Source organism: Emys orbicularis, chromosome 17, assembly GCF_028017835.1.
Source record: "Emys orbicularis isolate rEmyOrb1 chromosome 17, rEmyOrb1.hap1, whole genome shotgun sequence".
Taxonomy (NCBI): Eukaryota; Metazoa; Chordata; order Testudines; family Emydidae; genus Emys; species Emys orbicularis.
Genome location: NC_088699.1, coordinates 2395119 through 2420563, shown reverse-complemented (window position 1 = coordinate 2420563; position 25445 = coordinate 2395119). Strand labels below are relative to the sequence as shown.

General features: G+C 45.0%; 1 protein-coding gene across 1 annotated transcript; it reads left to right on the top strand.

Moving 5' to 3' along the window:
- Positions 1–654: 654 nt before the first annotated feature.
- PHF12 (PHD finger protein 12) lies at positions 655–24950 on the top strand. Its single transcript, XM_065418206.1, has 13 exons — positions 655–722; positions 3933–4320; positions 5139–5259; positions 6429–6561; positions 7316–7480; positions 8852–9013; positions 11057–11870; positions 15037–15165; positions 16588–16731; positions 19096–19194; positions 19895–19977; positions 21499–21637; positions 23240–24950. Exons 1-13 carry the CDS (start codon positions 672–674, stop codon positions 23572–23574), a joined length of 2763 nt encoding a protein of 920 aa, XP_065274278.1. The 5' UTR covers positions 655–671; the 3' UTR covers positions 23575–24950.
- Positions 24951–25445: the final 495 nt, after the last annotated feature.

Below are 25445 nucleotides of genomic sequence, written 5' to 3'. Positions count from 1 at the left end.
TATTTTATTTTTAGCGTGTTACCCACACTAGCTTTTATTGAGCTGTCTCCTCAAGCTGGAAATTACACTTCCAGCTCCAGTGTAGAGACACCCTCAGTTGAAGAGGAGTCCTGGCTGTAAACTAGAAGACAAATTCTGTCACTCGTTTTGGGGAATTTTTATGCCACATTTCTTGGACAAGAATCTGACCCAGTCTTATGGTAGGCGCTAAATGAACTTTAAGACCACACTGTTAGAATTATAAAGGTGCATAGGTGTATATATTTAAGGGCAGTGAAACTTGCATCTATTAATGCAATGACTTATATGGCGCCAAAAGTGTAGTCTATTTTCTTGATGCGAAGGACAGGGCAAGCACCACAGTAGTGGAAAATAAGTGCTTAATATGGAGGACTGATTTTAAGAACAGAATATTTTAAGGTGGAAGTGAATGTTTTAGAAGACTATAAGATTTTATAATTTGCTTCATTGGTGATAGAAGGTTTATTACAAAGAACTGTCTACAGAGGGAGCACAGTCAACGAACCTGAATAAAATGCAGAAGATTCCTGGCAATGGAAGCTCGCAGAATTATTCTGGGCCAGCTTGAAATGCTCTGAGTTGCAAGCTGAATCTGAAAGTAAACTGTGTCTTTGTATTCCTCTTGTAGTAACCCTCCATTGAGCGAGGAAATGTTGCCTCCAGGGGAGTGGATGTGTCATCGCTGCACTGTACGCCGAAAGGTAAAACCTCTTATCCAAACAAACTCGGTTCTCTTTGGGTCACTCTTTAGTATTTTCCAAACATTTGTCACTCGTATTTGAGTCTTTCTGCCCTTTTTTTCCTCCTACCAACCTTTCTTTTCCCACCCCCACAGACACAGATACAAAACCTTAGAGTTCTGCTCCAGTGTGTGTGAGATCATGGAATCGCAGGAAGTAAAGTGAAGGTTAGACAGCTTGGCAGAGCAGAGAGGTTTTGATTAGGAATAGGTGCATAGAAAACTCTAAGCCAGTCCCAAATTCCTGTACTGATTTTTACTATTAGAAATCACAAAACTGAACTTTAAATCCAGACTTACAAACATTTAATTTAGTAACATACCCTCAGCAAACAGCAATTTTCCACATTTAATCTTGAACAGGAAAAAACAAACTGCACTAAAAATATCCCAGAGGGAATAATTCTGCACGGGCAAAGGAGATGGACTAGTTGTGACTTAATATGGCTTCCCATCTTTAGTGTCTGATGCTTTTATTGCAGTGCCTCATGATTCTGGCTAGCAAAAACAAAACAAAACTGTGACCCCACAACAATTTCCATAGCAACAGACTGAATTGCTGTGAATTATGACTTCCTTATTTGCAAGAACAGGATGGAGAGATGATTCGGCAAGATTGTGGCTTGGTGTTTTGACATGCTATTTCCCAGGAAGCTCTCCTTGCTAAATGTAAACATGATTTTGCAGCAATGACGTCTTCAGACTGTGTACCCAAGTGTTTAAAGAGATTCTGCACCAAATTATCCAGGAAGCCATTCATATGAAGTGCCACACAAATTCACCTCCAACACATTCTTTTTTCCAACTTGCCACCTTTTATCATGGTCTCTTGCTCCTGGCAAATCACTTGTGATGCTGTTATATCCTGAAGACAGTAACGCTTCAGAGACTTGTCTCAACAATAAAAAGGTCATCTTAAAAAGAGCAATGGCTTTTGCTTTTTCTAACTCTTTTCCTTATCTTGAATGGCTTAGCCCTTAATTTTTGCTCATTCCAGCACCTCACACAAACAAGAAATGCTGCTTCCGGAAAAACCTTATCCGACAAAAGGCTGAGTTTCTGGTGGCTCAAATTTGTTGTTTTTTTCCCTCTGCTCCTGATTTCTTTCCTGTTTTGGTTGGTTGTTTTTTTTTGGGGGGGGGGGGTTCCTCTCCTCCTTTCCCATGTGCAACTGGCTTTGCGCATTTTCTCCCTTGGAGGTTCATATGCTGCACATCTCACAGCTTTCATGTAGATTGATGTGACTGCTAAGTCCTTAAACTGTGCTGATGCTGCCCCTTGTGACTCATAATAAATTATGCTCATTGCACCTTCCAGACTAGGACCACCAAGAACTAATGCTGGCTGGCTAGAGACCTCAAAATTAGGGCTGTCAAGCGATTTTTAAAAAGGAATCGCGATTAAAAAAATAATAGAATACCATTTAAATATTTTTTGGATGTTTTCTACATTTTCAAATATATTGCTTTCAATTACAACACAGAATATAAAGTGTACAGTGCTCACTTTATATTTTTGATTACAAATATTTGTGCTGTAAAAAACAAAAGAAATTGTATTTTTCAATTCACCTCATACAAGTACTGTAGTGCAGTCTCTTTATAATGAAAGTTGAACTTACAAATGTTGACTTATGTACAAAAAAACTGCATTAAAAACAAAACAATGTAAAACTTTAGAGCCCACAAGTCCACTCAGGCCTACTTCTTGTTCAACCAATCGCTCAGACAAACAAGTTTGTTTACATTTGCAGGAGATGATAGTGCTGTCCGCTTCTTGTTTACAATGTCACCTGAAAATGAGAACAGATGTTCGCATGACACTGTTGTAGCCAGTGTTGCACGATATTTACATGCCAGATGCGCTATAGATTCATATGTCCCTTCATGCTTCAACCACCACTGCAGAGGACATGCGTCCAAGCATTTGTCTTAACGATTGGCTGAATAAGAAATAGGACTGAGTGGACTTGTAGGCTCTAAAGTTTTACATTGTTTTGTTTTGGAGTGCTGTTATATAACAAAAAAAATCTACATTTGTAAGTTGCACTTTCACAATAAAGAGATTGTATTATGGTACTTGTATGAGGTGAATTCAAAAATACTATTTCTTTTGTTTATCATTTTTACAGAGCAAATATTTGTAATAAAAATAATAGAAAGTGAGCACTGTGCACTTTGTATTCTGTGTTGTAATTGAAATCAATACATTTGAAAATGTAGAAAAACATCCAAAAACAGTTACTAAATTTCAATTGGTATTCTATTGTTTAACAGTGCAATTAAAACTGCGATTAATTTTGAGTTAATCGTGTGAGTTGACTGCGATTAATCGACAGCCCTACTCAAAATTAAATCACAGTTGCTTGCCAAACTCCACCTTTAGTCCCCTGAAAATTGTATGTATTCCATGTTCCTTTCCATACTCACCCACTTTATTAGGGTGGCTTTTCATTACTTTGTTGACTCCCAGTGGCGGATTCTTCATACTAGGCATAGTGTAGGCAAGTACTCTGCATGCTTCTTCGGACACTTGAACCCTTCTGTGCCCCAGCCTCTGCTATTGCAGCCCTTAGCTCCAGTGTTGCTCTCCGGCCTTACCTGCAGCTCCCCACGGACTCTCCTGAGCACAAGTGGCCAGTTCTTGTGTTGTGTTGGCACATTGCAGTTTTTATGTACTCTCAAGTCATCGTTCTAATTCTTTTCTCGTTTTTGAGTAGTCCTGCTATAAATGGACTCAAACACTGCAAAGCCTGCTGCACGGTGCATTATTCTAAGAGGTGTCATTGGTAAATATGGTCTTCCAAATACATTGGTTGGTTGACTTCTTGAGTATTAATTTGAAACCTGATGCCACTAAATATGTTCCTTGTGTCCACACTGGATTTGAATCCAAGTCTCCAGAGGCAAAAGGCAAGTAGGCTAACCTCCTCCCACGCTTGGCCGCTCTAACTGCTTTAGTAATTGTATGACTTAGTCACACTAGCAATAACCAATTGCTTTTACTGGCTTAAGGCTAAATGTCATGGTGAGAAACTGTTGCAATAAATGTCTTGAGCTCTTGTTCATGTAGCATTTCTGAAAACTGTTTAATCTTTACTTATGTATGTATCAGGGCCAATGTACTTATTCATCTGGCCTGAGTGGTAAGTGTGATTCTTCATGTTCTGCAGAAGCGAGAACAGAAGAAGGAGCTGGGGCAGGTAAATGGATTGGTGGACAAATCTGGGAAAAGGACCACCTCCCCTACCAGTGACACAGACCTGTTGGACAGGTCTAGCACCAGCATCAGGGCAATTGCACATGCCAGGATCTTGGAACGGAGAACAAGTCGGCCTGGCACTCCCACATCTAATGCCAGCACTGAGACTCCCAATTCAGAGCAGAATGATGTAGATGAGGACATAATTGACGTGGATGATGACTCTGCCATTGCGGAAATGGACTGTGGGCAGCCCCAGCTGAAGCGACCCTTTGAGCTTCTTATTGCAGCTGCCATGGAAAGAAACCCAACCCAGTTCCAGTTGCCGAATGAACTGACCTGCACCACAGCACTTCCAGGTGAGTAAATATTGTCTGCTTGCATAGCTTACTGTTCAGAAATGCAACTGGTGGTTGCAAACGTGCCCTCTGCCGCCTCTGTGCTCTCGTTTGTCCAGCTTATGCGAGTTTCTACTGACATGCTTTTCTAATTCTGGCTCTGATGCCCCCTCCTCGTGAAAGTAGATGGTGCGGGTGTACGCTCTCCTCCAGCTCCTCTTCTGATGTGGCTGCTTCACTGGAACGATAGATGAGTTTTTATTTTGCTCCAGGGCACGCAGGAGGACTTGGAAATCTGTTTAATAGCAAAATGCCGGACTGCCCTGAACTTCAATAGTTTAACAGAGTAGTGTACTGTACAGCCACTCTCAGACGCCCTCTGCCAGACCAAATGACACTGGCGAGAGGATTTTACTAGCCAGAGGAAGTCTCCTTGTATTTTGTTAGGACTGTTAATTGCCAAACTTTCATTCACTGCCATTGTACTCCTGGAATAGATTTTCATACTAAGTAATAAATTGATCATTTGAACACTCTTTAGCCTAGATGTTGTCTCTGACTAAATCTAGGTGGCTGCTTGCTTTCTTGGCTCCTGTCTACAAATGAGACCAGCCTGCCTTCATTTTATCTTTTTATTCCTAATCTCCCCTTCATTTAAATTGATACCAGATTTAAGTCAGGGCTGTGGTGCCCTAAGCAGCTTTGCTAGCCCCTTCCTAGATCAATCTGTTTGTTTCTGCTGGAGATGGATGTGTATATCCATCTGCTCCAGTTACAGTGATTAGAATAGGAGCTCTGTTACACACGAGTAATGCAAAACCTTTTCATTTACTTTTCAGGTACTAGTAAGAGGAGGAGGAAGGAGGAAACCACGGGAAAGAATGTTAAGAAAGCACAACATGAGCTAGACCATAATGGTCTGGTTCCCTTGCCGGTGAAAGTCTGCTTCACATGCAACAGGTACCCAAGTCTCCCACTTCTGGGAGTTTCACTTGGTGTGGGTGAAATTCTGTTGTTTGTGAAAGAAGTTTGGCATCCTCTGCTTAAATACCAGTTTTGATCTTAAAAGGTATTGGATAAATAAAAATTTTGTAGTAGTGAGTGTAATTTATGGTACATGTAGAGGGTGTTAGGAGAAAATAACCCTCAGAAACAAAAGGCAGAACATCACTGACAAAGATGCATGCCACCAGATTATGCAGGGGACACTCAGAAATGGTTAATCACAAAACCATAGAGCTAAATATTTATGGAATGTTGGGTTGTTGGAATAGTGAACCATATCTATGAATTTAAGTCCCAGCCCAAAAAGTCAGTTTAATTGATAGTCTAAGTCATTTTATTGTGGAAACTGAATCACAGTACAGCTATGCTTAGTGTCGTCTTTCACTCTAAGTGAGCTGTCGGAAGAGAGGAGGAGCTTCAGGTAAGCTTTAAAAAAAGAAACCTACGAGATGGCTGATGGCTTCATTAAATGAATTGTTTGTGGCTGGGAAGAACAAGCGTATTTGAAAGAGAACCCCTCTCATGTCCAGTTTTTTATGACCTCTTCCATCTCTCTGAAGTAAAAGTTTCCATTGCAACAGACTGTACCTCTCTGAGGAGTGGAGTAATCGGGAATAACTGAACTCCCTGGAGGTTGCTCTTAGCGTCCATGAGTTTCCTTGGTAATGAGCTTACTGGCCAAAGCAGTAGTGAATGAGAGCAGCGTGTTCAGAACTGCTCGTACAGCTTCTATGGAGTGCATGGGGAACAAAGGACACTGCTCCAGTCCTACCCGAAGGATTTTACAATCCAAGACCCCCAGCCTGCACTTGGATCTGCATGGGCAGATCTTTGTACCCATTTGACTTCAGTCCAATAGGACTCCACACAGATCGAATTACACCATTGTTGCCTAATTTTAGACAATAGCAACAAATAATGCAGGGGAAAGGAAGGATGAGAGCTACAGTAACTTTATTAGGTTACATGAATTGTGACACTGGGGCCACTTTGGTCTCTTTCTAATTATTGGCTACAAGTGATCCCTCCCCTCCCACTTGTAGCATAGGAAGGTGGTGAGCAACATTAATTTTGGTTTTCTAGGAAATAATAAAAATAGCAGCTGTTTCCCTGTTTCTTTGCAGGAGTTGCAGAATGGCACCTCTTATTCAGTGTGATTACTGCCCCCTCCTGTTCCACATGGATTGTCTTGAGCCCCCTCTTACTGCCATGCCCCTGGGCAGATGGATGTGTCCAAATCATATTGAACACGTGGTGGTAAGTTTAGAACAGTAAATGGCTGTTAAAAGGACATGGTCAGATTCAATTTTATTAATGGACTAACTTTAAAAAAACTCAAACTTTTAGAGTTTATTGCTCCTGCATTGGTATTTCTAAGGATGTTTTCAACAAGCAATAAACTGACTATACACAAAGTAAACAAACTGAAAAAGTAGAATATTGATTTTGCTAATTTTCTTTGCTTTAGTAATTGGTGTTTGTGACTCTGAAAAGCTTGATTTTCAGACAAATGTGATCAAGTTGGCAACCTCTGAGACAGAAGGAAAGCAGTAGATGAAAGTTATTTCTCTGTAGCTCTCAGCTTCTTCATACCAAAGTCTAGAACTATCCCCCCAAAACCCTACCCTTTTCTGAATAAGGAGTTCCTTGTGTGAATCAGCTCTCTGTTCCCTCTGCTTCAAGTTGGTGGGGACTATTTTATAGTCAAATATTCATTATACTGATGGCTGGTATCTAAATACATGTATCAGGAGATCGACTGTTTGTGAGATTACACAAACAGACATTAACTTATTGGGCCACTGAAAGATTTTATCTTTCGACTTTATAAAGTTGTACCCTCTAGCAGAAACAATTTTATATTTTTTGATTCATAAACATAGAGCACTAAAGCTGAGCTGATGGTATTGGTGGTACAGTACCAACTGACTGTGAAAGAGGCAGCTATTGTTTGGAACAGGTATTGGGATCTGTCATCCTAACTATGCCAGTATTATATCTGCTCTTCCAGCTGAACCAGAAGAACATGACCCTGAGCAATCGGTGCCGGGTTTTTGATCGGTTCCAAGACACCATATCTCAGCATGTTGTCAAGGTGGATTTCCTGAACCGAATCCACAAGAAACACCCTCCCAACCGCAGAGTTGTTCAGTCAGTGAAGCGAAGAGGTTTGAAGGTAAGTGAAAACAGGAAACGTTCTGGAGAACCTTGCTTACATGTTTTAGCATAATAAAAAGGCACGTAACAGGCATGCCCCAGTGTGATGGATTATCAAGTCTCTAGTCTTTGGTGTGTCCCTAGCAGGGCTAGGAAGAAGTGACGATAGCACCTGATCTCAAACTTGGGAGTGGAGTACTGCTGCTTTCCAGTAGCTACATTTAGCTATCCAGCCTACCAATGAAGTAGCATTACACAGTTTTGCCACTTGGTGGCAACTACACATCTTTCAAATGCAACTTTAAGAAATGCTGTTGCCTTTCTAGTGAGTGGCACTCATGCTTCAAAATTGGAAGGTTTTTAAGTTACTAAGAGCTCCCTATATTACTTATTTGTATATGAGACGAAAGCAAGCATACACCATGCAAACCATCCTGTTTTTATGTGCTCTAGAATGTGTAAATATTTTTCTGCAATCACAGCAGGTCAGCTAGCTTAACACCCTACTTTTCAAGAGTCACTACTACAATTTAAAGTTAGTAAGGTTTCTAAATTAAACTCCTTTGAGTAGTAAATGTAAATACACTTTTGGAACAAGTTGGGAAGATAGAACAAAGTGGGAGGGAATCTTTACTAGAGCCTCCAGGCTAAGACTAGATACTTATCTGTCTATGGGGGATGGATGAAGGATTAATGGACTCAAAGCTGCCAGGGCAGAGGGTATCCTACTAAATGTGTGGCTCAGAGCCCCACAGTTGAAAGCATTGCTTTTTGTCATGTACTAATTTAGATAAACTGAAAAGTTCTTTAACCTGCCAAGCTTGGGGTCCAGGCTTCGGTTTTCTTCTGCAGTGTTTGAGGTGGCTAACTTCTAAAGCAGAGTAGAGATATGGAGGAACTTCTTCTGTAGCAGGTGCTGAAGTCAGAAGAACCAGCTCTGCTTCACGTGTTCTAATTTGTCAGCAAAATACCTCACCCAATCTAAATGAGGAAGAATAACTCAATATAATGGGCATTTGATTCTAAATAAATGTATTTCACCCGCTCTTTTTTTATTTTGTTTGAATGGATGCATTCATGCTACAACCAATACACTAAGGGCTCAAGTCCAGATCTGGTATAAGCAGGGGAAATTCCATTGACTTCAGCAGAGTTGTGTCAATTTAAACCAAGTCTGCACATAGCCCTGAAACTTTCCTATCTTCTGATGTCCCCCTTTCATATTCCACTCTGCCACAGTGCTGACCGGTGTTGGCACAATCTCTGGTTTCTTTGGCCTGGAAACCATCGGCCAGTAGTAAATTTGGATAATACTTGTTAAGAATGACTGTAGTTTAATGGAACGCACCTGTAATTATCTAATGTCTCCTCTTCCCTCTTGACAATTCAGGTTCCTGATGCGATAAAATCTCAATACCGGTTTCCACCCCCCTTACTTGCACCTGCAGCAATTCGGGATGGTGAGCTCATCTGTAATGGGGTCCCTGAGGAATCCTCACAGAAGCACCTTTTGAACTCTGAGCACTTAGCCAGCCAGTCAGAACAACAAGAGGTAAATGATGGCAAATGTTTTGGCTCTATAGCTTCTCTTTGCTGTGCATTTCAGTTAGATATGATCAAAGTATCTTTCTGAATAGCAAGTCTAGAACATATGTGCAGTGGTGACTGTTTCTTCTCTCTCCTCCCATGACCTGTCACAGCTGTGAAGGGATCCAGCTGCTGGATTGTGTGTTAAGCCTCAAGTCTGAATGGAGCCCATGCAGTGTTATCTCAGCACCTCTAGGCACACTCCTAGGGTACAGTCTTTGCCCCACCACCACCACCAGGTTCCTTTGTTCTGCTGCTGGCACCTTTCCACTCTCCAAATCCCAGCCCCCTACCGACAAGCTGGGGGAAATGTCTCCCAGCTCCAGCCAACCCTCCTTAGTATAGCTACTGGATGGTCAGAGTACCAACGTTCAAGTCCATTGTCCCCAGACTGGTGTCTGACCTACAGCTCGTCAGCTGATGGTGGATACCTATATCATGCAAGTTCCCCTCATCGTTACACCTCCCACGCACAGAGAGAAGGCTGTTTCTGACAGAGTCTGGGGGAGAGTGAGGAGGGTATAATGCTTGGTGTGATTTGAGTGTTTACATTTTTTGTCATTAAATTAAAATATATGGAGATATACCTATCTCCTAGAACTGGAAGGGACCCTGAAGGGTCATCGAGTCCAGCCCCCTGCCTTCACTAGCAGGACCAAGTACTGATTTTGCCCCAGATCCCTTAGTGGCCCCCTCAAGGATTGAACTCACAACCCTGAATTTAGCAGGCCGATTGAGGGGAGGGACAGCTCAGTGGTTTGAGCATTGGCCTGCTAAACCCAGGGATGTGAGTTCAATCCTTGAGGGAGCCACCTAGGGATCTGGGGCAAAAATCAGTACTTGGTCCTGCTAGTGAAGGCAGGGGGCTGGACTCGATGACCTTTCGAGGTCCCTTCCAGTTCTATGAGATGGGTATATATCCATATATTATTATTATTATTATTTTATTTTATTTTTTGTCATCTGGCAGAGGGAAATTGCTTTCTCCATTTGGTTGTGTAAGGCTGGTGGCGTTAACGAACTTGTATGTTAACATTCATGTTGCTGGGTGGCTTTTGTAAGACTAATGTGAGGACACTCGGAAGCTTTGTATGGGCATATTTTTAATGTCAAATCTAAATGTTATACCTCCTATGAGTTCTCTTGCTGGGTTACAGTATTGTAAGCCACAAATCCCTTTGCAAATAGCGGTCTACGCTGTAAGCCACTCTGTCGTCTGTTACAAGACTGACAAGATGAGCTGGTCTCACAGTGTGAGTGGGGTAAACTTCAGTGGAAGGCAGTTGCAGCCTCTGTGTATGTGTGTCTAATGTAGGGACTCCATTCTGTTCTGGAAGTGAAGGATGCATGGTGACGTGCCTTAGGCCAATACCCATCCTTGTTCAGAAAGTGCCTCCCAAGCTGGTAATGTCAGCACGCTGCCTTTGGAAGCCTTGAAGGAATCCTCCCCCAATCCTCATTGTTTAAATAGGTTCTCTGCTCTGTCCCTAAAAAAGCTTCTGTACAGGAAGCCAAAGTATTTCTGCAGTCGGCTCCAGCTTTCTCTACAGTGTCATTTGGCTGGATGCACTCTAAGATTGAGAGAAACCCATTTTATAGAAAGGCCAGTAAGTAGTGTGTTAAAGTGGAATCTGTTTGAATCTTGTAGCAAGATGGAGGTGGAATTTTGGGCATAAGGCAGACTCTCACTGTAACTAGCTTGGATTTGGGCAAAATGTTTCTCTTGAGTACCAACGTGATTGATATATATTATGGAATAGGTGTAAGTCCTGTGACAGAGGTATAGTGCTCGTAACCACCTGATTTGTATTGCATTTGTATCAGAACAGCTACCATGGCTCCATAATATACCTATATTAAGTTGTCTTGCTGTGGTGGTGAACTGCTTTTCCAGGAGCAGGCAGAGTGATGCCGGGTAAAGTGACCTGCTTGTTTGGGTGGCTGAAGCGGGCATGCTGTGTGAGTGACCAGCCTGTGACACTTACCTACGTTTTCTTTCTGTTTTCAGTGGCTCTGTAGTGTTGTTGCGCTCCAGTGCAGCATTTTGAGACATTTATCTGCTAAGCAGATGCCTTCGCTTTGGGACTCTGAACAGACAGAGAAGGCTGATATTAAGCCTGTTATTGTGGCAGACGGCTCAGTCACCAACCCTTACCAGGCAGCTGACAAGGCACTCACACCTTCCCTTTATTCCGTGTCGTGCACCTCAGGGATTACCACCCAGAATTCCTTGAGCTCTTCTCAGTCCCAGCAGTCTTTACCACAGGAAGATGTCAATTGCAGCTCTTGTATGGATAAGTCAAAGAAAATATCTTCTTGCGGGACTTCTAATGGGCCAACTGCCTCTGAAGTTAAAGTAAATGGTCCTCATTTGTATGGTGTTTCCTCTGAACCTTCGGCACACTTGACTGATTCTCAGAGGCTAATTGGCCCAGGTAATGCAATACCTGGGCTGTCTCATCGGCAAACGTGGGCTAGGCCCCTCACCCCCCCAGCAGCTTGTGGACTTCTGAATCACACAGTTGGAACTGTTGTGAAGACGGAGAACATAGCAGGACCCGTTTCTTGTGCACAAAGGGGTTCTGTGCCAGTCACAAGTATGCCTGCTTCCATACCAAGCTCTTGTGCCAGCCTAGAGACCACCAGCACTTTGCAAAGAAAGAATGTCCAGACGCAGATAGGCCCCCCGCTGACAGCAGAATTGCGATCAATTGGTTCCCCTTTGACTGCCACAAGGGCTCTTACTCCTCCACAGGCAACGGGAGATGGGATCTCTGCCATCGGATCCACACACAGATTCTGTTCACCAGCACCACCTTCAGGTGAGCATCTGATGGGGAGATCTGGGCCTTCCAGCTGGGAAGTGAGTGTTTTAAAAATCTTTCTTTCAGAGCATGAAGTATAGTAACTGCAAGAAGCGAGGCTTGCCGCAGACATGGCACCATGGAAAGAGTTAGGGTTAGGGTTGCCCACAGGTCCTGAAACAGAAATTGGGCCCTGTGCTGGATGTTGCCAGTTGAATGCGTCTCTAAAGAGGGGGAGCACTGTGCTGCTTTCTGAAACTGTTGATCCATCAGGGGTTCAGAAGGAACTGGAAATTCTGGAAACGCACTATCATTTAAACTGCTCAGTTGCTGTGTTGCTGTCACCAGGGCCGGCTCCAGAGTTTTGGCCGCCCGAAGCAGCCAAAACAAAAACAAAACAAAACAAAAAAAGTCGCGATTGCGATCTGCAGCGACAATTCAGCGGGAGGTCCTTCACTCCCAGGCGGAGTGAGGGACCGTCCGCCGAATTGCTGCCAAATACCTGGACGTGCCGCCCCTCTCCGGAGCGGCCGCCCCAAGCACCTGCTTGACAAGCTGGTGCCTGGAGCCGGCCCTGGCTGTCACAGTTGCTATTTTGACAACTGTAACAGTACATTTGCTTGAAGAAGATTGCTGGAGTTTCCAAATGGATTACTTCAAATCTCTCTGCTTTAATGTCCTGTTGGAAGCAGGCACTCAAGGCTGTGAAGATCATAATGTGTGACCCCGTTCGTTTGTTTGCAGAGGCTGTATACAAAAAAAACCCAAATCCCGAGGGTTAGTCAGGAAATGCCACAGTTAAGATTTCATGTACAACCTCAGCTCCACCCTGGTTCTTATGAATTACAATAGTCTTCTGTCTGCTTTTTGCACAACCTTCGATGTGTTTAGTGTCTTGTAACTTTGTCCTTCTGGATGTATACCCAAATCATGAAAGTTATTCATAGGACAATTCTGTTTAACACTAGGTTTATATCAAATATAAAGTTTACAACACTAATAGTGAAAGTTTGCTGGCATAATACATGCTGTTCAGTGAGCTTTGTGGTTAACAGCCTCCACCCCGAATTGCACCAGTAATGTCTGTGCTGCTAATTGAAAAAGAAATGTACAATACTGTGGACGCTGACAAACGTACTAAAATGGATTCCTTAGGACCAGATAACATAAAAAATTAATTCAAAGATATGCAGACCCATTATGGCAATGCAAATAGTGAATCTTCTTTTTGAATGGTAGAGCTGTTCAGAAAATTTGCAATTTTTTATAATTGAGGAATGGGATATTTTCTTGTACAGAGAAACAGCTGAATCGGTTTTCCTCAAGCTTCAAAACAAATAAACCAACACCTTCACATTCGTTTAAGCCCAGAAAATGTCATTGTACAACATAAAGATTCAAAAAGCCATGTGCAACTGAAAAGAGGCCATTAAGGACATGTAACAGTCACAATGCAAATTGTAGAGGTGGCGGTGTTCCCAGTACAGCTCTGTGGGGAGGGTTGGGTTCAGAGTCAAGTTTAAGGCCAGAAGGACCACCGGATCATCTAGTCTGACCTTCTCGGTGTCACAAGCCACCCAGCACCTGCACACTAAACCCAGCAACCGAAATGAGAGCCAAGGATTATAGCCCCAGAGAATAGGAGGGGCTGAGGTGCACCAGTGGCTGAGCCCTCCGTAGCGGCAGGGAAGTGATTGAGAGATACCCACATAAGTTTGATTTGTTAAAGTGCTTTCAGGGCACTTAAAAATAAATGAATTATTTTTTTGGAGCTAGTGAGCATCCAAACAGTTAGTACACACAGTGGGGAGAGCAAGCGCTTAGCTGGCTTGAGTATTCTCTTAAAAATCTCTGGTATGAGTGACTGACCGATTTTCCTCTGAAGCAGCATTAATGTAAAATATATGCCCATGGCTGCTGACCATCTCAATCACACTGGTGCACAAAGGAGAAAGCAAACGCACAGCTGCTGGCTTGGCTGTTGCTTCAGCTGGAAGCACGGGGATGGGGAGGAGGGAAATTTTACCAAGTGGAAAAGGGACCATATTGATATGGAGAAACATTATGTTCAAGCTTCTAAGAGTCCGGCAAAGCATGGATAATCCTGAAAATGCTTCTTAAAGGGATGCTGTCAGGTCAGTTTGGGCCCAAACTTTAGATTTTATAAAATGCAAACCAAAGCCCCACTCAGCTTCCAAGAGAACTTTTCTGTAAAATTAAAAAAATCCTATGATAACAAATGTTGGTGGAATGTAGGTTTCCCCTCCAGTATTTGCTATTCAACTCATGCTGCATTGTGTTAGAGAACAAGTGAACGAGCCTAAACTAAAGAGAAACTGACATTGGAAGTGAAAAATAAATTAGATTTTAATTCTTGGTTCTAGTAACGGAAGGTTATGGGAATCTAGGTAAGGAAAAAGTAATGTCCCTTTTAAACGCCGTTAGTATTTCTCATCTAATTCTAAATAGATTATCAGGGGGAGGCAGGGGATTTGGGTATCTGAGGCATGGGGGCGTAATTTCCTTCACTGCTATGTAGTTCTGAAGCAGACATTTCACAAATGTCACACTATTTTAAGCAGTAGGATTGCAGTTTGTGAATGAGCTAAAGTCACGTGTATGCACATTGCTTCTCTGTTACACTCTCACCACCCAGGAAAGAGCTTTCAGACTTCCACAGTACATATGGCACTTGTGTTGGCAGTAGCAGATCTCCAAAACAAGTTACAGAAACATTCATTTTGTTTCTGGTTAACAAAATGTTTTTTATCCAAAATTCTGCAAATGTATAAAACCCAACACAGAAAAACTGCTCCCAAGATTTCTCCCCTCTGGGTCCAGTGAGATTTGGGTTTCAGGCTGTCCCCCAAACACCTTACAGCTCTGCTCCACAGGTCGTACTTCCAGGATAACGTGACTTCCCTTCAGCATATGGTAGAGGTGCAGGAGCCCGTGGAAACGGAACTCAGTTCTGCCAGCTAGAACTGCTCTGGGAAAACGTGTGGTACTATTCAGGCGTGGATTACTGGTTGTGAAAGGAGTTACTCCTCTTTTCAAAGTGTGGCTACTAGCAAAAGGAGCCATTTTGTGCAGTTTGTAAATCAGAAGTATGAGTTGAGGGCTCATCAGTAGCTCAGAGGTGACTGTGCAGCTTGACACTTCTCTTCTCTCCCCGTCTCTCTAGATGGTAAGGTCAGTCCCAGCACTGTGTCCATAGGAAGCTCTTTAACTATCCCCTCATCTTTCACTTCAAACTCTGCAGCTATGTTGGACCTCACCAGCTCTGTGAAAGCATTAATGGATGGCAACAGCGGTGAGTAGTCTCTGATCCTTGATCTCAGTCCAGAGGTGCTGTGTATACTGGCCGAGAGGGCAATGTTCCTTTCCTTAAATACGCTGCTAAAGGGGAGAGTGACTTCGGTAAAGGGGGCTGGGGTGTGGATATGTATTACCCTGGGTGAACAAGGGAGTGCCCCATCCCTGTCAAAATCGTGGGTCTTATTCACTTTCACACCTTGGTACTTGGAGTGTTTACCCTCATAAGCTTTGGGGGTGTCTGTCCAGAATGTTGGTGTCCAGACCTGTTGCTCGGTGGAATTCATGTGCTACAGATCCCCAGCTCGGCTATGTCATGATTTTAGCTGTGATCCAAGGACACTTCCCTCACCTTTTCGGAGGCCAGCGATTGCGTATTCTTTGGGCTGCAGTATTGTTATGGGTTTACCTTCAGTTACATCTTTCTACAGCTACGTTTTCTGCCTTTGTCCCAGAGACTGGTACATCTTCCTCTCCTTTTGTCCGGGGAATAGCAGGAAACCCGGACTCTCCTCAGGGTGACTTACTGAGAATCCAGAGGACTGCTGTACAGTTCTCAACTTCATTCTCCGTCTGTTGCTTGTGACCCTTCTCTATAGCCTTTCTTGCACTGCCATTTTGACCCTCTTTCCTTTGGCAGAAACCTGGCTGTTTGTCTTGGCCTCCTGCGTTTGCAGCAGGACTCACACTAGCCACCACGGCTCTGCTTCCTTTGCTCGCTCTTTTACCAGTGACATTGACATTGAGACGGCTCTTGCAGGAGGTGAACTAACTTGTTCACGAGCACAATGCAGACCTTTGCAGGGCCTGAGTAACTGTCCTCCTTGCTGGTTGTCATCAGCAACAGTGATCTGTTTTGAGATTTACTTTTTACACGAATAGAGATTTGTCCGAATTCCCCCTCTTTCTGAACAATTTTAAGTTGAACCTGCCATGAAAGACTGTGACCCTGAAAATGAGAGTGTACCGCACCTAAGGAGTTGTCATTTATCTCTGGGATAGATCTAGTCAAGCTTTTTTCCAACCGGGTTGTAAATTTGAGTCTCACAAGAAGCACGCCCCATCCCTGCTGCCCAAAAGAGCCTGAAATACACATGGCCTTTCTGTATCTCTGCCCACGTGTAGAGTCTTCAGCTTTTTCCTAGCCAGAAAAAGGAAAATGTCCCTTTCCTGTCTAGACTGCAGCTCTCCAAGATGACAAGTCTTGCTGTCCAGACATGCTGCTAGGAAAGAGGATGTATTTAGAAAGTAATAGAGCACCCTGCACTTTAGACTCCTGAGGCTGCAGAGTTTTTCCTGACAGAGTTGCTGCTTACAGAAGCAAATGGCAAAATTTAGGAGCAGGACAGTTAAGCCCACAGCAGATCAAATGACGCTCTCTCCGTGAATAACTTACTAATTGCTTTTTATTTATTAACAGAGATTGAGATAAATATGCTGGATGAGAAGCTAATCAAGTTTCTGGCCTTGCAGAGAATACAGCAGCTCTTTCCTTCCAAAGTTCAATCTGTAGCGAGCAGTGTCAGTTCCCATCAGTCGTCTCCTTTGGCAAATCACATTGAAGGTAAGAGCAGCCCTAGAATAGTCTCTTTGCATTGAGCTGTGGTTTTTCTCAGCATACCATGTCATCAGACTGTCATCCAGAGAGATTCTCTCTTTTCTGGTATTTGGGAGACCCCCATTTCATCTCCTTCCTTCCTCTTGCCCCTCCTCTCCGGATACTCTTCGATCAGAAATGTTCCTCCACTTCCCCTTGTTGAGCTTTTGGCAAACGTGGTAGGAAAAGGAGCTTGCTCTCTCCCTGCTGCATCACAGCAACTTGCAGCCATGGATGTTCTGTTTCTGTTATTGTGGTGTTAGGCCAAGTTGCACCAGTCTGATCTAGCAAGGAAGGGAAAGGCCCAGCTGCCTTCTCTGGCATGTTTGCAAGAGGCTCGGGGATCTGGGAAGCAAATGAACAAGTGTGTTTGAAATCCTGCTGCCTTCTTTTTGGAGCTGGAGAAAACTGGTTTGTGGGCTTGAAAGAGAAACCTAAACGTGAGCTGCAAAAACTGGGGCATACAGTGAGGGTGTTACATTTTAAAATCCATGGATTTCTTCAATCCAAATTGGGAACTGCAGAGCTAAAATTGCAGATATGTTCTAACACTAAATAGTTGGAAACGGTTACCTCCTTCACTTATAAAATCTGTCAGGGCCTGAGGTCAGGGTTCTGCTTTCCTTGCTATGGTCATTAGTGTCACTGATCCTTAGAGCTGTGTCAGGTATGCAGCTTCCTAGTCCGCTGTTAGGGTTATCAGCTGTTAGGAAGAAGTATCAATTCCCTGAACCGTATCCATTTACCTTCAGGAGTAAAGTAGAGTTGTCCTGTGGGAGCCGTGTCCTGCTCTCAGTTGGTCTAGGCCTATGGGGGGTGGGGGGGGGTACAATAGGGACAGAGGTGAGATCTGTGGTAGTGCCCTATTGGCTGTATCAAACTTGATTTGTCCTTGTCTCAGCTCACCTGGTCATTTCAGGCTGTGGCATTGCAGCACAGATTCTGAATGTCTCTCAGTAACTGTGTCTGTCTTCTAACACTTCTGGAGCTAGTGGCAGCTGTGGGACTGCACAGGGCCAGCACTGGGATTAAATAATGTGGCCAGCAGACACTTGTAGAACTGAATCTCAGATCATTGGCACAGACTATCCTAGGGGAGATCCATGGCTGTGTTCCCTACCTGCTTTGTCTTTTTGACCCATCAAACTTCCCCCCTTGCTAATTTTGACTTTTATTTTGTTTGTTGATGGCACACTTGAGACAAAACCTCTGAGACAAGCCCCGCTGGCTGATCTGTACTAAGCAGAGCAGCCAAATGTAGAAATGATGTGTTGGGAACAGTGAAGCTTTTTGGCATGTTCCATGCTGAAGGCTCCACGTAATCCCATGGAGAGTGTTCTTGACATCAGTGGTGAATTCCAGACACAGATTCTAAATGTTCGTTTTTTGACGCTCTTTACTCAGTTTGTAATCTGCATGCTTGGTCAGTTTCACATCTTTTCTTGATGTGAAACTGTCCTGGAGATGCATGTGGGGGGGGAGTTAGGTTAGACTGCATGTGTGTTTGCATGGACAGGAAAAGGACATGGGGGTTTTAGGTCCAGGTACTGAGCCATTCAAACCTAGACCAGGTTGCCATTTGACTGCTATGTGAGTGACCCTTATGTGAAACAAGATGGTGGTCTGCCTGTTCCAGGTGCAATGGGGATGTGAGCTCTGTGTCCATGTAACCGCTGGTTCTTTGTCGGCAGCCTCGGTAGTAGGAGGGTCCAGGATTGACTGTGCTGTGGAGACTGAACTAAGATTAAACCAGTTGAAGAGGGAATCCTCCCCCGCCCCCACCCTTCCAGCTGTAGGAGTTTTAAATTGATCCGTGGAAAAGCTTGTTCTGCATCTGCCTGCTCTTTTCTCAGGGGCTAACTAGCAGCTTTGTCTCTAGGGCTGTCGACTTGGCAGCTTTCGCTAGCTCCAAATTCAGTTTAAAGGGGCACCATCTTAAAGGAACTGGAGGACAACAATTCAGAAGACGTGTGCTTTAACACTTCACAGTCCTGGAACAGGAAGAGATGAGAGAGGAGAAATAGTCTCTTCCCAGTTTGTTTCCTTTGTCCGTGCCCAGTGTCATTTCCCCTGTATAGTCACGTGGCTTGTGCGGGTCTTTCACATAGCAGTGGGGGAGTAGAAAGATGTGACTGTAAAACCACAACAATTGGTCGGGGGTAAGAGCTGAAATGATTTCTGATTTTGTCCAAATTTCAAGTTGATAGTTTCCTTTTAAAAATGATGCGTGAGCCCCAGACAGCCCAGTAGGGGGAATACTTAAACCCAGTAACTTGTTATTACTGTAGGCAATATATTCAGTAGTGTTCAGATCTCCCTTTTGTCTTCCAGTGCAAAGAAAGGAAGTGCAAGCCCGGGCAGTGTTCTATCCCCTGATGGGCACAGGAAGTGCAGTGAACATGTGCTACAGAACCCTCTACATCGGGACAGGTCAGTGCCGTCTCCTAGCTGGGGGCTTGCAGAATCACAATGAAAAAAAATCACTTTCCATTTGTTTGTTCGGCTTTTATTTTGTTTGCACATAGACAATCCAAGCCATAATGCACTAAAGTCACCCCAGTAGAAGTGAATGCAGTTCTTTGGAGAATGCCATGTTGGGGCCAGTCATTTTATCCTGGGATTTTGGCATTCTGTTTCTCTTGTGTATTATCAGGCAACATGTGCAAGAAAGCTCACTTAGATGGCAGGACACCATGTGACTGGCATGGTTAGGTGCCTGTAGCCCAGATTTGATAGCCATTGTTTTAGGGTGGGAGTATTAACTCTTGATACCACACAGTCTGAGATTTGCCATTAAAAAGTCACAACTTTCCTAGGCTCCCAGAGTCGGTTTCTAACTGGTAACTGCTAAGAAGGGAGATTAATGATCATTTTGGGCATTTGCCACTCTTGCCTCAGCCTGGAGCCCCTAGCACACTGGAAGGGCACAATAATGCTGAAATGGTTTTCCACCTTCCCCTGCTTAATCTTACAGGGGGGAAGTTTCCCTGCAGAAACTTTGTTCTGTGGCTTATCTCCGCACTGTTCACCAAGCCCCCTGACACTTAATTCTCTCGCTCTGTGCTGCCTGGGCCAGCTTTTCTGAATTCAATTGACTTGAGCCCGTATTTTGTCTTCCCGTCCCTTGCAGGAGCTGACATGGATGTGTGCCTTACAAGCTACAGTCACTGTAACTATGTGTCTGGCAAACATGCCTGCATATTCTACGATGAGGTGAGTGCCTGGGCCTTTGCTTTGCCACTTGCTCAGAGTTGGAGATGAAGGCAGCTGTGTGGAGCTCCTTTGTGGGCTGCAGAGTGAGAGCCAGGCTTGTACAAGAGTTAAGGTGGGGTCAGCATTTACTGGTAACCCTCTTTCTGAGACACAGAGTTCTGCTGACAAGTTCCCTCGGGGCAAACTCTGGTCTGAGTCTCTGCACGTCCTTAATCTGTTTTCAGTGTCAACCTCATTTTTGAAGCGTGGACACCAGAACTGGATACACTAGGCCAGTAGTGGTCTCACTATTGCCATATACAGTGGGAACACCTCTCTACTCCTCTGTATACGTCTATGCTTATACATCCAAGAATCCCTTGAGCCCTCTTAGCCACCGGGTCACACTGGGAGCGCATGTTCAGCCAAGTCCTCTTCAGAGTCACTGCGTTCCGAAATCGTTCCCTGTCCTCTACGAGAGGCCTGCGTTCTCTGTCCCCAGATGTAGGACTTTGCCTTTGGCTGTGTTACACCTGCTGTTCAGATGAGCCTGCCTTGCGCTCTAGATTTGACATGTTCCGGTCATTATTTACTACTACACCGATTTCATCGTCTGTGGACCTTTTCTTCCAGACCATTGCTAAAATGACGGAATAATGTTGGGCGAAGAGCAGATCCTTGCAGGAGCCCACCAGAAACACCCGAGGGACGGATAATTCCCCGTTGACAATGACTGAGCTATCCCTGTTAACTAGGTTTTAGTCCATGTAATGTGGGTTAACAAAACATTGTACTTTTAATGTAATAGCAATTTCATAACTTGATCCTACCCCACCCTGACAAGATCTGATCAGTCCTCATGGCTTCCTTCTCGTGTCATGTCACTCTTCTTCCCCCGCTGTCAGGCTGGGTACTCTCTGCTGGGGTCAGGGACTCACTCACACCTGAGTGTCTCTAGACACACTGGAGGCAGAGTGTTTAATCTCTGGGGCAGTGCCTTGTGGCTGGAGTTAGTGCTCACAGCTGTGCTGATGACCCCCTGTGCAGGGAGGGCTGAGGCCTGCTGTTTCTCCAGCATAGTGAATGTGCTCCGTGGTTTGAGAATGAAGTGTTCACTAGCAGACGCTCCTTTCTGGTTAGACCCCTTGGCAGTGTGGTGAGCAGCACACAGTGGCTAATGTGTGAGGGTCTGTCAGAGGATTAGCAGGTGGGGAATTGGGTCCTGTGCAGTAAAGCATGGTCCCAACGATACGAATCTCTTTCAGAGGGTTGATGAGCCATAATTGTGTGAGCAGTTTTCATTTGCTCGTTCTGCATTCTGTGCAAGATCAGCATGCAGAGCATTCTGGGTAACATGCATGCAGCCAGATTCCATGAAGTCTGACTTGCCACTGCCTGAAACGGCCTGTTTAGCTCGGTAGGTCCCTCCGTCTGAGCAGTGCACTGATGGGAAGCAGGAACGCAGTACAGAATGGGGTCTTTGGGCTTTCTGTCCCATTCAGTGTTGCCTGGGTTACATGTTAAGTGTCTCTTCCTTCCTAGAATACAAAACATTACGAGCTGTTGAACTACAGTGAGCATGGGACGACTGTGGACAATGTTCTGTATTCATGTGACTTCTCGGAGAAGACCACGCCCATTCCTCCCAGCAGCATTGTTGCCAAAGTGCAGAGTGTGATCAGTAAGTCTTGGAGGAACGTGTTCCCAACAGGGAGATGGGGCCGGGCCCTGCCCTCGTGCTGCCAGGGGAGCCAGCAGTGGGGGGAGTGGAAACTCCAGTTTGTGCTGAAGGACTAAGTGCAGAAGGAAGGGGTGTCACCAAAGCCCAGACTTGCTCAGCACACACAGTATAACTCTCCCCTCTGAGCCCAGCTGCTTGGGCAGCGAGTGCTTTGAACTGCAAATACCTGCTTCCTCTAATTAGAGTTAATTCCGACTTGGGGCTTCTCCTGAAAGCCATCAGTTCTGAGCTGGAATCATGGTCTTCGTAGACTTGCTCCGTAGATTTGCCTCTGACCAATGTTCCCTCTAATTTTTTCCATCCATGTACAGAATAAATTTTGGTATGTGCACCAAGGGGTGTGCAGATGTGCGCCACCAGTAGAAACAAAAAACCTAGATATAATATATAAAAAATATAATATATATACAGGGGGAGGATATATATATATAATGGATATATTTATTATATATATATATATATATATAATAAATATATCCATAGGGATCATTACTCCAGCCAGGACAAGTTAGGCATTTTAGAACTCACTACTCAAAGAATTAAATTTAAGTGTAAGAGAAATAAAAATTATGAAATGCACAGACCAGTCAAAACACTACAATAACACACGTAGAAAGAATACAATTACAGAGACTATACGTGCGCTGCAGGAAGTACCAAGTAGTAACAACAACAAGTGTGTGTGTGTGTGTGTGTGTGTGCGCGTGCGCACGCTGGCTGCTGGGGAAAGCTGTGTGCTCTCTTTAAGACACTCACTGAAAGCTCTCCTGCTCTGTCCTGACTGACTCTGAGCCCTGTTGTCTCCCCTCCCCCGCTCTGCAGAGAGGGTGTACGTGGGGAGGAGGGGTGGGTGGGGGTGTGTGTGTGTGCGCGCGCGCGAGAGAGAGAGAGAGAGAGAGAGACTGTGTGAGCTGGCTGCTGGGGAAATCTCAAACTGTGCACTGTCTCTTTAAGAAAGGCACTCCGCCATTCCCCATTCAGAGCACAGCAGCTCCCAGTCCTCCTGAGTGAAGCTGTCCCCTCTGCCCTGCTCTGCGGAGATGGGGTACAGGGGGAGGAGGACACCCTAACAGCACCTTCCGCCTCTCTCCCCCTCCACTCCCCAGCTCTGCACAGCCAGCAGGAGGGTCCCAGGAGCAGCTTCAGGACAGAGCAACGTGGGGGGAGGGCACCTGAACACATGCTGCCAGCTGTGCTCTCTAATCAGCTGGGTGACATTTGAATCTCTCCTGCATGGCCGCCCGAGCGCGCAGCTTACAGGGAACACAGCCTCTGACCTGGAAGCAAATGGTCCTGTGGGGGGCTACACTCCGAGCATCATTCTCCACCTCTGCCCACCTAACTGCGTGCACTTCCCACAGCTGGGCGTACATACAGCTCTCTGCAGCACTGACCCAGGGGCTGGCCGCACTCTGAAGTGGCTGGTGATCATGTGACTGCAGCACTTCATGTTGTATAGAAACAAGCTGCTGCGCTTGAGTGTGACGCTCTCTGGATGGGACACTTGCTGCAGCCTGTTTCTCATTTGCGTTTCTTTTCCAGAATGCCACAAAGGCAGAAAAGAAGACGAGGAGCCGCACGAAGAAGCAGTCGTGATGAATTCCCAGGCACAAGGGCAACGCCGGAAACCCTGCAATTGCAAAGCCAGCAGCTCTAGTTTAATAGGGGGCAGCGGAGCGGGGTGGGAAGGAACAGCCCTGCTCCACCACGGCAGTTACATCAAACTGGGCTGCCTGCAGTTTGTCTTCAGCATCACTGACTTTGCAACCAAACAACCCAAAGGGGACGCTGCCTTAGTACAAGAGATGGACTTGGAGGAAAAGCTCTCTCTGAAACCCCACCAGGTGCCCGTGCTGCGGTCCAACTCCGTTCCCTAGGAGCTGAGGCAGAGCTGTGGGGGAAGAAAAACCCTGTCCTTAGACTCCTGCAATGCAAAAATGTACAAACCAAGTGGGGATTTTCTGTCGGCCCAGAAACTGTTCACGTGCCGTTTGCATGAAATGAAGAACGTTTCACTTTTTTAATTATTTTCTTCTTTTGCTCAAGTTTTAGGGGCATTTGCACATATATTTGTACTATACATTTCATTTTAAAAGGAAAGCTGCAGCAAGAGGAGGACGTGTCAGAGCGAGGAGGGGGAGGGGCGGGTGCTGGCTGACTTGGACTCTCTCTGACAGATCGGTCCCATGCAGTTGTAAAATAATCAAAAACTTGTTCTATTTTGTGCCAGTGACAATAGTTTTATATTAAAAGAGAAAAATACAGTTTTCATACAGCAAATCTATACAATATCATTGTTTTATTTAATGTAAAGAAGTGCTATCCTCCCCCCACTTATTTTACCCCACCCTCCCTGCTATGGTTGCACTACAAGTAGCTACTGTGTATTATGGGCAATGAGAAGTGAGTTCTTTTCCTGGTGTCCATCCTATTTTATTTCAAAGAAGGAAAAGTATTGGACTCTGTGTAAATACATCCGTAATGGCATTTTCAATGTTTTAAAGCTGTGTACAGTGCTACATGTGGTATGACGTTGCCTCAAACTGTCTATTGTAGCAAATCGTTTGTCGTAAACCTGTTTGTCTTTTTTGTTCTCTGCCACCTCCCCGCCCTCCAGAACAGCTAGTTCCGATGTACATAGTCATTGTAATGTTTTAGACTTTACAGAAACTTTCCTGTATTCTGTATATAAAAAACAAAATACGTCACCTCCTGCTTTCGACTGTCTGTCCTGACTCTGTACACACAAGCAAGGATCTACAAGAGCATCCCATGGCAAAACCCAACATCGGTGAGAAGGGCTTCCAGGCTGGGCCCCGGAACAGCCCTGGTCTGCTCCTCCCCACCTGCTCTGCCCCAGGCCTCCAGGATTGGGGTGGCTGGGGACAAAGTGAGCTCCTGAAGAATGGAAGGTTTGAATACAGGGTGTATCTGTGATGGCCCCTGTGGCTCCCCTTTGTACTTGACCACATCAGTGCCATGCACTGGCGATGTGCATCCCCTCCCCCGTACAGGGTATGTTCTTAGGGCGGCGTGCTGCACAGCAGACTCGCTCTGTTGGCACTCAAGGTTTGTAGCTATTACAGGGCGGGAGTGGCTTTCCCCTCCCCTCCTGGCTCTCCTGCCCTAGAGCCGCGCTCTGCTGTATTTTTACTGGTTTATACTCGATGTTCTGATCTGGAAATACTAACCCTTTTTGTACAAAGACGGAAGGATTTGCGATCTGTTCCAATGGCATTAAGTCTGTATTAATAAACTCTCATAATACTATTGAAAACAGAGCGAGAACCACACTTGCACCCTTCTTTTTTCCCTCCCACCTGCAGTTTGGGGCTCAGATAGCTTCTCGCCCTCTCCAGCCAGGGAACTTTCCTCCTTGGGCAGGTTGTGAGGCCTGGTGTGAAGGGAGTGTTCTCCTGTGAGAAGGCTCCTGGGCCGTGACTTCACTTGTAGCTCAGGGCTACACCTGTGCTCACCTCCTGAGACCTGTGACGGATTGGATTGGCTAATCACTAGCCGTGGGGAACATGCTCCTGTGTTGAGTGAGTTCTGGTATTTTGGCAGCAGCCTTTAAGGTGTTAGCTTCGGGTTTCTTGTAGTCCTGGGGCGCAAAGTGTTTTAAAGCCCTGCATGAATTTAGCCTCTGGTACTGGGAGATGAGGGTTTGTTTAATCATCTTCAGCCATAACCTGGGGCAGGGGTGGGTGGTAAGGTAAATGCTAATACTGTAATGCTTTGCTCTGGTATC

Bases quoted from the DNA above. Each gene is read 5' to 3' on its own strand.
- PHF12 (XM_065418206.1), top strand. From the start codon at position 672: ATGTTGCCTCCAGGGGAGTGGATGTGTCATCGCTGCACTGTACGCCGA. The intron at 4,321-5,138 runs GTGAGTAAATAT...TTTACTTTTCAG, and splicing joins CTGCACCACAGCACTTCCAG to GTACTAGTAAGAGGAGGAGG. The intron at 15,166-16,587 runs GTGAGTAGTCTC...ATTTATTAACAG, and splicing joins ATTAATGGATGGCAACAGCG to AGATTGAGATAAATATGCTG.